This window comes from Momordica charantia (assembly GCF_013281855.1).
Source record: "Momordica charantia cultivar OHB3-1 chromosome 4 unlocalized genomic scaffold, Mcharantia_2.0 BLBB01000004.1, whole genome shotgun sequence".
Lineage (NCBI taxonomy): Eukaryota > Viridiplantae > Streptophyta > Magnoliopsida > Cucurbitales > Cucurbitaceae > Momordica > Momordica charantia.
In genome coordinates this window covers 8199175-8214322 of record NW_028275162.1, presented here as the reverse complement: position 1 = coordinate 8214322, position 15148 = coordinate 8199175, and the positions used below count along the sequence as shown (strand labels likewise).

The following is a 15148-nucleotide window of genomic DNA, read 5'->3' as shown; positions in this document are numbered from 1 at the left end:
TACAAGCTCCCTCTTGGTTCGTCTCTAAAATACAATCGTATGGGGAGAGGTTCCACTTTGATACCTATAGGAATAAGATGAGGACGGATTAAAACTCCACACGGGGTAAGGATGGGGAGGGCATCCCCAACCTCACCACTTTTCCACCATCTCTGCTTTACATAGTTTGTCCCTCTCTAACATATCTTTATAACTCTTTGACATTTAAAAATAAAAAACAAAAACAGTTATCATACATGTTTGATTTTCTATCTTTAAAAAAAATTATCCTAACATGTATGGTTTTTTTTTAACAACAAAAAATTTTAAAAAAAAAAACTAAAAACCAAAAGTAGAAATGGTTAACAAATAGGATTGTAATTTTTTTAAAACTTTGTTTTTGTTTTTGAAATTTGATTAAACACTCAAATGTGTTTTTAAGAAATGTAAGAAACATACCAAAGAAATTATAAGAAAGAAAACATAATTCTTAGAATCTAGAAAACTAAAAACAAAACAGTTATCAAACAAAATTTTACTTCATAGACATAAATGTGGAGCAATATTTCATGGAAAAAATGACCTATTTGACAACGTTTCCGTTTCTTGTTTCTTGTTTATAATTCTCTTAAAAAATCTAAACATTTTGCAACTAACTATATTTATTGCTTCTTCTTTTTTATGAACATAAAATTGTATAGAAATTTTGAAAATAACCAAAACAAGTTTCTTCCTATTTTCAATTTGTTCCAAAACATAAACAAAAACATTGTTTTATCATATTTAAACTCATAGAGGTTGGAGTCATGCAATTCATTTTTCCTTATTCAAAACGAAGAAAGGAACAAGAAACAAAAACGTTATCTACCTGGTCCAAAGTTGTCAAATAGAAGAAAAAAAATCTCCATTAACTTCTCTTCCTTGTTCTTCAAATCATGTTTCCAACAAATTTTCATCCCAAAATGCTCTCTCACTGCCCCAATTTTAGCTTAATATTCATTTCTTGCTTCATTTTTCTTTTTTCCGAATTACTATGTTGGAGTTGCAATGTCAAAATGAATTGGGACCTAGGTGCCAACTTCTTGGTTTTTTTTTGTTTTTTCATCAACATCTTCTCTTTGACTTGTTCAATGTTTTCTGTTTTTTCTTTTTCTTTCTTGCTCTCTTGCTTTTTTCTCTCTATCCTACAAAATACTACTAAATAACCAAAAATTGCTCCATGATAAAACTCATAATTTGATGGATCATAATTGGATAATTAGACCACGTAAACAAATGAGTAGAAATTCATATCCAATACTCCACAGAAGAGCTAAGTTTAAGAACCAAATGGTAATTACCACAACATATTATTCGACTGTTCACAAAATGAAATTAATTAAGATGAAAATAATTTTAAAAAATAGCAAAAATACAAATCTTATTTTATATCTTTCATCAATTTTTGTTGAATGGTCCACTTCAATTCGGGTAGCAAAGACCTTAGCAGATAGGTATAGGAGCACCATTCCACTCTTTCAAGCAGTCGAGGATGGAATCGATCATCTTTCCTTCACACAAAGCTGTGAATACCTTCTCGCACTCTTCTCCTGGAGATATCACTTTTTCTCCGGTTAGCAAACTTGTTCCCAACTCTTCCCTCACAAATCTATATAATGGATAAGATCTGCAATCCTTAATTTGATTTTCAATTTTAGAATTTCCACTCTCGTATGCCAACCTTGCATTTTCAACTTCCTTGGGTAGAACTGTCTTTAACTCCTCTTCGAAAGCACCAATCTTTTGAAAGATGGAAGTGTTTGTGCTATTTTCACCATCACCATTGTTGAGTGCACGTTCGACAAGAACTTGTCTAAGTTTTTGCATCAATGGGTAAGTAGCACTGCATGGATCGTCGATGTATGCAAATGTGTATTCTCTATCAACGACTTTGAGTAGATCTTTCTCACAAAATCTTGATGGGTGAAGTGCGCCATTAGAGGATGTGGTCAACACTTTCTTGGCTACCTGGCTTACAGTGCTTTTCACAGTGCTCTTCATATTTTCCTCCAAATGCCTCAAGTCAATTGCTTGGCAGAGTGCAACCAAAAATGTAGAAGACATGAGTTTCAAAATGTCAATAGCTTCAGCTGTTTTCCTCGAAGAGATTAGACCAAGAGAGTTAACATCTTGGTTGTGTTGCTCGGCACTTTGGACATGACTTGTCACCGGATTTGCAAGATATTGAAGCTCAGAGCAGTATGAAGCCATGGCAATTTCAGCACCTTTGAACCCATAATCCAAGCTCGGGTTTCTGCTTGCAGAAAGATTAGAAGGCAAACCATTATTGTAGAAATCATTGACAAGTTCTGAAAATTGGGCAAACATGAGTTTTCCAATTGATGCAACGGCCAAACGAGTGTTGTCCATGGAAACTCCAATTGGTGTTCCTTGGAAGTTGCCTCCATGCAGTGCCTTGTTTCTCGAAACATCAATCAATGGGTTATCATTTACTGAATTTATCTCTCGCTCGATAGACTTTGTGGAGAAACGAATAACTTCAATCAAGGGACCGAGCCATTGGGGTGAAGTTCTAAGAGCGTAACGATCTTGTTTAGGCTTTTGGAGGGGATCAATCTCATGCAGTTTCTTTGCTGCTTTCATATAAGAGCTTCCATCCAAAATGTGTTCCATGATTGCAGCCGCTTCGATTTGCCCAGGATGGTGCTTCAATTTATGGGTCAAATGATCAGTAAATTCTGGCTTTCCCTGCATGACTTCGGCAAAAATGGCCGATAGAATTTCCGACAAAACAGCCAAAATATTTGCTTCAAAGAGAACGATGGAAGCCAACCCAGAACCAACGGCAGTACCATTGACAAGAGCGAGACCTTCTTTAGGCTGCAACTCAAAGAAACCGGATGGAATGCATGCTTGTTTAAAAGCAGCTTCAGGATCAAGGATTTCACCGTTGGGTCCGGTGGCTTTCGAATTATGACGACCCGTTAGTAGGCCAGCAATATATGACAAAGGGACAAGATCCCCAGATGCCGTAATTGTCCCTCGCAATGGCAAACATGGAGTGACGTTGTGGTTGAGAAGATTAGCGATAGCCTCCAAAATCTCAAATCTGATACCTGAATATCCTTGAAGGAGAGTGTTGATTCTCACCAACATGGCTGCTCTCGTGGCCGAGTGAGGCAAAGTGTGACTCGACTCAGCTCCATTCCCAAAGATCCCAGCATTCAAAAATCGGATGAGCTCCTTTTGAAGGGCTCCACCTTGCTTGGTTCTTCTATGGGAGGTGGCACCAAATCCAGTGGTAACACCATAACTATCGGTACCTTTACTCATGCTTTCCATGACCCAATCACTGCTGGCTTTGACGCCCGCTCTCGCCGACTCGGCCAGCTCCACGATGACATCGGAATCACGGGTGGCAATGGCAGCCACTTGGGAGATGGTGAGGGTCTCTCCTCCAAGCTTCACCACAGGCCTCCGGTACTCGTCCACCATGCGCTTGACCTCATCGAGATGGCTCCCCTTGAGGGAGTCGGCGGCCAGGCCCCAGTTGAGGGGATCCTGAGGGCTGCTGCTGCAGAAGTTCTCTGTTTGGTGGAAGTCAGCTGAAGGAGGAGCCATGGACACAGACGCAGCGAAGGAAGGAAGGAGATTTAGATGAGAGGATGGAAGGAAGATGGGATGTGTTTAGATGAGTTTTGTGTTTGGTGAATATGGAGTGGAAGCTGCAAATAAATAGGAAAGCGTTTGAGGAAGTGAATGGCAGTGCTGTGTGTGTGTGGTATTGGTAGGTAAGGAAGAGCGGTGGAAACACCACACCACTGTTACTGTTTGAGGCTGCAACTTCCATACACTAGGAAATGGGGTAGGTGAAGGCTTCAACGTAGTGGAAATTATTTATTCAATAATTTACTTGTTTTTTTTTTTTTTTTCAATGGTCAAAATTGACGAATTGAAGTATTTTATTATGTATTATATCATATTTGTGCCCACAAGTGTTTGGTGATTTCTTATGAATTTCTTGTTCCCATTTAACCATTTAAGTAAATGGGTTTGATTATTATCTTAGAGAAAAAAAGAACACTAACAAATGTGTTTGGGAGAGTCAAATCAGCTAGTACCATATATGTTTTTAAAAATGCTGCCTATATTGAATTCACATTATAAATAAATGACAAACATGAGAGTATGCCATCTTTGACTTTCTCTAACAAATAAATTAAGTTTATAGTCCTGCACTTCACGTGTTTGGTGATTTCTTATAATTTTTTTTTTTCATTTTCCCATTGAAATAAATGGGTTTGATTTTTCTAAAATATATTCAGCTACTAATCATCTCTTTTTTTTATATATATAAAAAAAATTATGTATATTGAAATTATAATATAAATAAATGAGAAAATGTTCGCCCTTGGATTTCTCTTGGAGATCGGGTAAGTTGTGAAGTTTATACAGTTAAGGGTGAAAGTCTGAGTGGGTGACGCGGCAGGCCCGAAGAGTTACACTTAGATGGAGGACTACAATTTGAACGGGATGTATGATTGAGGGAGGGCCGCAACATGGGTAACTACTGCAAGGGGACAGAATGGCAGGTCACAATACTACCTCAACGCCACAAAGATGTCCTCTAACCACCACCTCAACGCCACAAAGATGTCATCTAACCACCCGTCAAAATCTCGTATACAACGTCAACCCCTGCTCTACCACGAATAGGACGTCCTCCATGGTTGTCCGAGGGTGCCTATAAAAGGGAAAAGCCACCACGATCACAGGGTGAGTGAAAAATCTGTTACTAATTCCTTTGGTGTTCTCTGCTATCTTTATCTCCTATTACTAACTAACCGTCGGTGACCATTAAGCGGGACACCACACCAGTGTCGAAGATCGTTGTTACAAGCTCATTTGTCCGACGACAGTCTATTTACACTAAAATTGTATATATAATGTAGAGCGATTAATCGAGTCAACTGAATATAGCTTGTTAAGATAATATAATTACCAAAAGGTCATAGAATTGAATTTTCACGGTTATATATTATTCAACTCAAAAGAAAGAAAAATAGAGCACTTTAAATTACTTGAACACTTATTCTAAAAATTCAAGACAATATAAAAAGTTTAAATATCTATTATACATTTTTTAATTTAACTATAAAAAATATTTTTAAATTTTCCTCCCGTGTGTCCGTAAAAGTAATAATCTACCAATTATGTTAAAGGAAAATACTTAAAGGAGTAATCTTCTTCTCACCACCGTTAAATGTTTGACAATGAAAAATGTAAAAATATAGATTTTTTTTTAAATAATGAATTTTCAAATTTTTAAACGGTAACAGAGACAAGATTAGCTTTAGTCGTGACCGTTAAAAAACCAAATATTTTTGTACCTCAAAGAACTCTTCGACCAAGACAGTGGATATTGTTAAAAAGGGAGGATGTGGTTGGGATGGCAGGAAATAATTTCGTCACGATAAATTTAACAAACAGAATAAACAAACACTATTCTAAGACCATAAACAAGACAGATGACTTGGAATGACATTTTGAATGGAAAATATGTTTTTACATTATCATAAATGGACTTTTCTTAATATTATTTATTATTTCTAATTTAATGTATTATGTTTATGATTTAATATTTAACCATACTTTCATATAGTTTGTATACTTATTTATTATCTTTCTCTTCATTCATAATTCGTATTAATTATATCACACTTTAATTCTTTTTTATGGACATGGTTCCAAATTGTTTCTAAATTAAGGTCTCCCAATGGAAGTGAATTGTTCATTTCTATCCATATATATCATGTTTTTATTTAATCATAATTGTTTAATATAAAGAGTGTTAACTAAATTTTCAAATAGAATCTTAAAATCACTTTAAAACCAAACATTAATCCTTCAAAATCAATTTTAATTGTATGAAAATCACTCATAAAAGTGTGCAACCCAACATTAAAATAATAATATGAAATCACTCTTACAAAATCAATGGTAAATCAATTTCTTTTTCAAATATCACTGATTCTAAAATAGTTATAAAAGAAGTGTTTTTACTCCTACCTATTTTTAAAAAAGTCCCAAAATTCACCCAAGAATTAAAAAATATATCTTTTGATGAACAAGTAGGTTAATGTACAAAAGAATAATTTTTGTAATTTCTTTATATATTTTATTTTTTAACATGTTATTGGATGATAATTAACGCACAAAATACACTCATGGCTTGATTATTTATTTTTGCACTTTATTAAGAAATTGTATTTAAACATTTAAATTTTATTTTATTTAAATTTAAATTTTATTGTTTACTATTATTATTCTTTTATCTGTGAGTGTTCTCACGGAACAACTATCCTTTGGACCAATGAACCAATCAATCACGGTTAAATATTAAAACTTTATTATAATTTAATATTTTGTGATCTGGTTGATGATATTGAAAAAATATAATTTAAAACCACAATATTAGAAGAAAACTATGACTTCACAAATTAGAAAAAGAACTCATCAAGCGCAGACATACCTTATTAGGGTATTTTTTAAATAAAGAAATAAAATCAAATTTTAAACCTGGCACAAGTTTAATTTCTTAATCGATTAGAAATTTAGATATAATTCTCTCAAATAAGATTTTTCAATTAGTATTATAAATAGGGAGTTTTCTAGGAAGATTCATCATTCCATCCCATTTTCTGATTTTCTTTCTATGAGATTTTCTTTTTCCTCTTCGTGACTTTCTAAATTTTATTTCACATTAATTGATGTTTGATTATTTGAGAATTATGAGATCTAAATGCAATTTAATTGTTAGTTATTTTTCTTCCTATGCTCATGTATTTTGCTATATTAATTTATTGGCGTTCAATTATTAATATTGCCTATTGACCATTAAAATGTTGGATCCTTAATTGTTAAAATATTCAAATACTTAGTGGTAGTCAGAGTAGCATGCATATAATTGGTTGCCACCATACTTATTATTATATTATAGAAGGCATGTAATCTAGTCTAAATGATTCAAACTTTCATATTTTTAGCTAGAATTGGCCATCATCTTTCTAGATTTTAGTGTTATTTCTAAAAAAAATAAATTCTAAGAACTTCTTAAATGTTTTTTTTACAAGAGAAATCGAAAAATAGAAGATTAATAATCTTGCTCTTCCTCCTTTCCAGCAGCCTCTTTCGCCAGATTGTGGGCGACCTTGTTCTTATGTCTCGACGTGGACATAAGAAACCACTCCTGCATGCACCATTTTGAATTTGATTTCCTCGATTAGCCAAGAAACTTCGAAGAAATCTGAATCCTCGTTGTTTAGAAAACAGATCACGTCTAAGGAGTCTGATTCGACCACAATTGGGTAATCCTCTCCTCGTTATATCGCATTGATTCCTTAAAAACTTTACTGATCTCCTCATATGGATGTGTGTACAACCTACACAGACAATATCACTTATCGAACTTCAGATTACCCAACCCAACCCTCCAGAGCTTCTTAAATGTTGTTTGTCGAAAAGAGAAGTAATTAATGAACGTTTCTTCTTACTATCAAATAGATAAGGAATGATATAGATTGTTAATTAGTGTTTCACAACAATCATAACCAATTTAGGAAAAGATAAAAATAATACTCATTTTTAAATTAATGATCGAATTCAAAAATCACTAACTATATCTATAGCTAGAACTTAATGAATATTGTATGTTCATCTAATCTCTTTATTTCTTTTTATTTCCTTACAATAATTTTTCAAAATCCTCCCATTTTAAATTTTAATAAATAAATCAATAACTAATTCCGGTGGCTACCTACTACTATCATCTAAAATTATTTTTTAAGATAAGAATTATTATTGGATGGATCCGACAATCAGTACTTGACTATTAAAATAATGAAACAATTTAACAAGAGAAAAACTATGCAACACTTTAAAAAAATATAGAAAAGAATTGTGCAAAAAGTCCATTGAGAAATTCAAAGGAGGCATGCTCTCGCGTTGATTTGACTCTCAAAGCTCCAACCTACTTTTTATTATTTGAAAAAGAGACCATCAAACCCCACCCAATTATTTCAAGAATAATTATTAGACAGTCATCGGTCTCACACTTTTCTTTCCCTTTTTTTTAATGATTAAAGATATCACATTGATAAAAGAATGGATCTTACATAAATTTATAATAGATATTGGCTACTTCTCTCGTTACCAATTAATTTTGAGATGGAATCTCATCAATATTAATATGATATCAGAGCCCAAAATATTCAAACGAGAGCCAAAAGAGCCAGAATTTAATCCTTGTACTTTCGTATCGGTAACAAAAACAGAAATATATATAATAATAAAAAAAGGTAGAAAACAGTATTTAACACATCAATTTTGACCATTTAACGAAGGAAAGTTATCATATAAAATAAATAATTTTCACAATCTTCAACTTCAACAACCCCATTTCCTCCTCTCTTTCCAACATCCAACCAAAAGCTGTGGTGTGCTGTTTCCACCGGTCTTCCATACCTACCATCCCAAATCACTTATCCACTTACAGAAAGAGCTTCCCTATAAATATATGCAATAATCAATCTGCAGCTTCCACACTGAATCTAAACACACCCATCTTTCTTTCATTCCTCTCATCTCCTTTTCCTTCCTTGTGGGTCTGTGTCTGCGTAGTTGCAATGGCTCCTGCAGCTGAGTTCAACCAAAAAGAGAGCTTCTGCAGCATCAGCCCTCAGGATCCCCTCAACTGGGGCTTGGCCGCCGACTCCCTCAAGGGGAGCCATCTCGATGAGGTCAAGCGCATGGTGGAAGAGTACCGAAGGCCTGTGGTGAAGCTTGGAGGAGAGACCCTCACCATCTCCCAAGTGGCTGCCATTGCCACCCGTGATTCCGATGTCATCGTGGAGCTGGCCGAGTCGGCGAGAGCGGGCGTCAAAGCCAGCAGTGATTGGGTCATGGAAAGCATGAGTAAAGGTACCGATAGTTATGGTGTTACCACTGGATTTGGTGCCACCTCCCATAGAAGAACCAAACAAGGTGGAGCTCTTCAAAAGGAGCTCATCCGATTTTTGAATGCTGGGATCTTTGGAAATGGAGCCGAGTCGAGTCACACTTTGCCTCACTCGGCCACGAGAGCAGCCATGTTGGTGAGAATCAACACTCTCCTTCAAGGATATTCAGGTATCAGATTTGAGATTCTGGAGGCGATAGCTAATCTTCTCAACCACAACGTCACTCCATGTTTGCCATTGCGAGGAACAATTACGGCATCTGGGGATCTTGTCCCTTTGTCATATATTGCTGGCCTACTAACAGGTCGTCATAATTCGAAAGCCATCGGACCCAACGGCGAAACCCTTGATGCAGAAGCTGCTTTTAAACAAGCGTGCATTCCATCCGATTTCTTTGAGTTGCAGCCTAAAGAAGGTCTCGCTCTCGTCAATGGCACTGCCGTTGGCTCTGGGTTGGCTTCCATCGTTCTCTTCGAGGCAAATATTTTGGCTGTTTTGTCAGAAATTCTATCTGCTATTTTTGCTGAAGTCATGCAAGGAAAGCCAGAATTTACCGATCATTTGACCCACAAATTGAAGCACCATCCTGGTCAAATTGAGGCAGCTGCAATCATGGAACACATTTTGGATGGAAGCTCTTATATGAAAGCAGCAAAGAAACTGCACGAGATCGATCCCCTCCAAAAGCCTAAACAAGATCGTTACGCTCTTAGAACTTCTCCCCAATGGCTCGGTCCCTTGATTGAGGTTATTCGTTTCTCCACAAAGTCTATTGAGCGAGAGATAAATTCAGTAAACGATAACCCTTTGATTGATGTTTCAAGAAACAAGGCATTGCACGGAGGAAACTTCCAAGGAACACCAATTGGAGTTTCCATGGACAACACTCGTTTGGCCATTGCATCAATTGGGAAACTCATGTTTGCACAATTTTCAGAACTTGTCAATGATTTCTACAACAATGGTTTGCCTTCTAATCTTTCTGCAAGTAGAAACCCGAGTTTGGATTATGGGTTCAAAGGTGCTGAAATTGCCATGGCTTCATACTGTTCTGAGCTTCAATATCTTGCGAATCCGGTGACAAGTCATGTCCAAAGTGCCGAGCAACACAACCAAGATGTTAACTCTCTTGGTTTGATCTCTTCGAGGAAAACAGCTGAAGCCATTGACATTTTGAAACTCATGTCTTCAACATTTTTGGTTGCACTATGTCAAGCAATTGACTTGAGGCATTTGGAGGAAAACTTGAAGAGCACTGTGAAAAGCACGGTAAGCCAGGTAGCAAAAAAAGTGTTGACCACATCCTCTAATGGCGCACTTCACCCATCAAGATTTTGTGAGAAAGATCTACTCAAAGTCGTTGATAGAGAATATACGTTTGCATACATCGATGATCCATGCAGTGCTACTTACCCATTGATGCAAAAACTTAGACAAGTTCTTGTTGAACATGCACTTAGCAACGGTGATGGTGAAAAGAGCACAAACACTTCCATCTTTCAAAAGATCGGTGCTTTTGAAGAGGAGTTAAAGGCAGTTCTACCAAGGGAAGTTGAAAATGCAAGGTTGGCATATGAGAGTGGAAATTCAAAAATTAAAAATCAGATTAAGGATTGCAGATCTTATCCATTGTATAGATTTGTGAGGGAAGAACTGGGAACGAGTTTATTGACGGGAGAAAAAGTGATATCTCCAGGAGAAGAGTGCGAGAAGGTGTTCACAGCTTTGTGTGAAGGAAAGATGATCGACTCCATCATCGAGTGCTTGAAAGAATGGAATGGTGCTCCTATTCTTATTTGCTAATATGGTTGCCTAGACCATAGAGATGAAGGATATAAAATAAGATTTGTACTTTGCTATTATTTTTGTTTGTAATATTTTCATTTGAATTAATTTTATTTTATCAACAAAAAGTCAAATAAGAGGTTATTTTTTTTAGTACAATAAGTCCAAAAAGAGGATGTGGTAATTACCCCATAGTTCTTAATGATCTTAGCTACGGTGTGGAATATTGGATATGAATCTGCACTGATTTTTTTTTACATTGGTCTAATTATATCCATAATTATGATCCATTAATTAGATGTGTGGAAAAAATTGTGTTTTATTATTGATGAATTTATGGTTATGTAGAGAAATGGAAGAGCGCAGAAAAGAAAGAAAAGCAGAAAACGTTGAACAAATCAAAGGCAAGCGTTATGACCTAATAGATGTGATGCGGGAAAAAAGGAAGAAAAAGGTTCAAACTGGGCAGATTGAGAGAGAATTATGACATAATTTTTTTTTTTTTAAGAAAACATGATTTGAAGCCCAATTTTATTTATTATTATTTTTTTAATATGTGTCCATTACCGCAAGCTATGCTCGCTTTGACATAATTAAGCTGCCTGTATTTCTTTTGTATTTTTTATATATAGATTAATTAGTAATTTGAATATAATTTTAATTAGTCATAATAATTTGTTTATTATTTAAGTTAATATTTTCTAAAATTAAATGAATAGTTTAAGACTTAGTTTAAAAAGATAATTAAAGTATCTATTAAATTATTTTTTAATAAAGTAAAGTAAAATTTTAGTAAAATTATAATTAATAAATTACAATTGCCATTCTCAATTCTCAGTGTAACTCGGAAGGCCATTGAAATTCTCATTGCCCATTCCCATTTTTCTGGTTTAGTGTATACATTACTTTAATTTAATTGTTTTAAAATAATATTATTTAACGTAAAATTGATAACTAGTAAACTACAAATATCAAAACGAGAAGAAACATGTGAACGTTACTTGGCTGGAGAAGTTCGGATCAATACTCCCCTGCAAAAACTCCGTGCTCAAGTATGGAGATTCTTTCCGAACTATGCAAAGGCAATCACAAGTGTCAAGATCGGCCTCACGAAGAACAATGCCCAAAGGTCTAGCTCCCTAATGTTGATCTAGAAGTTCCAGAGAACAGTTGCGATCTACACAACCGAGTCAATGGTCGTTCTCAACGACATCGATGATAGGTGACTACACCTGGCAACCTAAAGCATACTCTCAATGACTAAAGGGAGAGAGGCCAAGAAGTCAATGATCACCAAGCTGAGTCTAGAGGTGTTCATGACATACGGTCCAAGGTGGACCAACTTAGAGATAAATTTGAGAAGGAAATTGAGAATCTGAAGAAGCAATGCAAGCTTCTAGATCCCCTCCATCTAGCCGAGTAGGAGGAACCACCCTTTTCACAGTCTATTCTTGACGCACCAATTTCTCTGAAGTTCAAAGGTGTTGGTGTGTTGCCCTAAACTCGTAGTTTATCCTAAACTCGTAGTTTATAATTATGTAAAAACAAATTTATATTCAATAAAGCTATATTCAATCAATTTGTTATTGAATTCATAACATTGCATTGTCTAAATCAAATAAACTAAACATCCAAGATTATTATCATGTAACCGGACAATATATATACTGGATATATATTTGATATACCCTCGATATACAAGTGAATAATGTCCTGGGATTAATCTAAAGGGTCTATAGTATATGGATCAAATTTCATACCTTATCTTGGCAACACTATGGATACGACCCACTTTGTAAATGTTACAGGTGACCCGATCCAAGTCGTTCGTGTGGAGACATGCGAGTGTGGTATCTTATACAATGAGTTTGTATAAGATCGGACTGTGAAATAGCCAATCTTTAGATGTAACACCGTTGACTAACAGATTGCTATTTTATAGGATGACCAGACAACTCATTTTCAATCCTGAGTGAGTTATGGACTCCTGCCCGTGAGGGCTCGTCTTTTGATTTGTATGAGTGAGAGTGGCCTGAGTCGCCGACTCAACATTCCTACCATTTTGGGGACGAGACCGAGTGGGGAGCTGGGAACATAACTTCACAATATGAAATTCACTCAATTTGTTGTTAAATTTATAACATTACATTATCTAAATCCAATAAACTAAACATCCAAGATTATTATCATGTAACCGGGATAGTATATATACTGGGTGTATATTTGATATACCCTCGATATACAAGTGAATAATGTCCTAGGAATAACCTAAAGAGTCTATAGTATATAGATAAGGTTGGGTACCTTATTTTGGCAACACTATAGATACGGTGCACTTCGTAAATGTTAAAAACGACCTGATCCAGGTCGTTTGTGTGGAAACATTCGGTGGTGGTACTATATAATGAGTTTGTATAAGACTAGACCGCGAAATAGCCAATCTTTAGATGTAACGTTGTTGACTAACAGATTGTTATTTTATAGGATGACTAGGCAACTCATTCACAATCTTGAGTGAGTTATGGACTCTTACCTGTGAGGGCTCGTCCTTTCTGGGAGTAGACAAGTGTTCTTTTAAATGCTGACTCTAGGACTTGAACAAGGGGTCCCACTATCTCACTGGCCCGAGAGGGACTTCCAGTTATTTGTCGAACCATAACCATGTTGTTCATTAGAGGAGCAGTGATATTTAAGGAATAAGATGTAACTCAAGGGTAAAACAGTAATTTGACCCAACTTGAGTTACGAACACTCGTGAATGATTGACTTGTCATTAATGGTCGTATATCCGTGGACACGAAAATATTCTGCAGTGAAAAGAGTGCAGCTGCGGGTCTTTAGTGGAGTGACCCATAGTTAACGAATGTTAATTAACTCGGTTAATGAGTTTGACCAATTAATCTCATATCGTTGGAGCTTCTGATCTGTAGGTCTATTAGGTCCCCTTGCTAGCTCACAACGAGTAAAACGAGGATCAAGAATTATGAAATAATTTGAAATGTTCAAATTAGGGAATGTATATAATGTACATTGATACTTTTATATATATATAAATTTTGGATAAAGATTCAAAATTAATACTATATATTATGAGAGAAATTATTTGAATGAGATTCAAATAAAAATTAATATGAATAGGATTCATATTAAAACTATACTTTAAAAATAATGTGTATGAGATGTACGTTACAACTATAGGTTATACGAGAGAAATGCTTTAGAATATGATTCTATTTTGATAATAAATAATTAAATGTTCATTATTTAATTAATATATATATATATATATATATTAATTAATTATTATTATTAATTAGTAATATTAATTTTATTAAAATAAAATTAAAAAAAACTCCCCTGCAAAATTGCAAGTGAGCGGGGAAGTTATATGACGTGGGGTAACTCCCTACGTTATGTTGGTTATCTTGCATAATTGTTCTGCAAAAACTGCATCCCCATTTCTCCTGAAGATAATTTCCTCTCTCAATTCCTTTTTTTTTTCCAAACTATTGCTCTCAACAGCAAGATTGTCATTCCCATTGGTGGTGGTGTCTGTCGGGATTACAAGAGGTTTTTGAAGATAGTCTTCAAATGTAAGTTCTTTTCCCTTGTATTTTTTTCAATTGTGTGTTTTTGTTCTTCAAAAATTCAAGAACAAGATCTTCGTTTCCGCTATGGGATTAACGTCCTATCACAAGGCTCCTACCATGAACTCGTACGACGCCTCAGGAGATCTTATCTCGTACATCGAGATACTCAAAGGAAAGATGGATTTTTTAGTTGTAAGGGATGCAATGAAATGCCGAGCATTCTGAATTACCTTAGAAGGCTCGACGCAATTGTGGTACAAGCAGCTCAAGCCAAAGTCCATCCACAGTTAACAACAATTGCCCAGGCTGTTTATCAATCAGTTTTTAGCTCGACAATTGTCAAAACTACCCCCTTCTCACCTCGGCACAATGAAGCAACGAGACAATGAGTCCCTAACTAACTACATTGCCTAGTTTATGGACGAGCATGTGAAGGTCGTCAGCTGCACCAACGACATCGTCATGATATACTTCATGACTAGTCTAAGTGACCGAAATCCGACCATCGAGCTTGGCAGCCAACCTCTTACCTCTCTTAATGAGATGTTTGTTTTAACCAAGCAGTACATTGATGGGCTCAAGCTATGGAAGGTAAACGGAGTGAGGTGTAGTGGTCGAAATAATGATAAAGATTCTATATCTACGACTTCAAATAAGCGATGTGACGATGACCTTATAACCACCGCAATGATCAACACTCTGATTCATCGGCTCAACATGGCTCGAAGTTTGACAAGTATATACCAATCAATACCCCGATCGTAGAGATGTATGTCG

At 35.5% G+C, this 15148-nt stretch overlaps 2 protein-coding genes across 2 annotated transcripts; one reads left to right on the top strand and one right to left on the bottom strand.

Moving 5' to 3' along the window:
- Nucleotides 1–1296: 1296 nt before the first annotated feature.
- On the bottom strand, nt 1297–3718 carry LOC111024306 (phenylalanine ammonia-lyase). The gene has a single exon (XM_022301955.2). The coding sequence runs from the start codon at nt 3598–3600 to the stop codon at nt 1462–1464; it is 2139 nt and encodes a 712-aa protein (XP_022157647.2). The 5' UTR covers nt 3601–3718; the 3' UTR covers nt 1297–1461.
- Nucleotides 3719–8567: 4849 nt separating this feature from the next.
- LOC111021693 (phenylalanine ammonia-lyase-like) lies at nt 8568–10918 on the top strand. The gene has a single exon (XM_022298729.2). It carries the CDS (start codon nt 8664–8666, stop codon nt 10797–10799), a length of 2136 nt encoding a protein of 711 aa, XP_022154421.2. The 5' UTR covers nt 8568–8663; the 3' UTR covers nt 10800–10918.
- The last annotated feature ends 4230 nt before the right edge of the window (nt 10919–15148 follow it).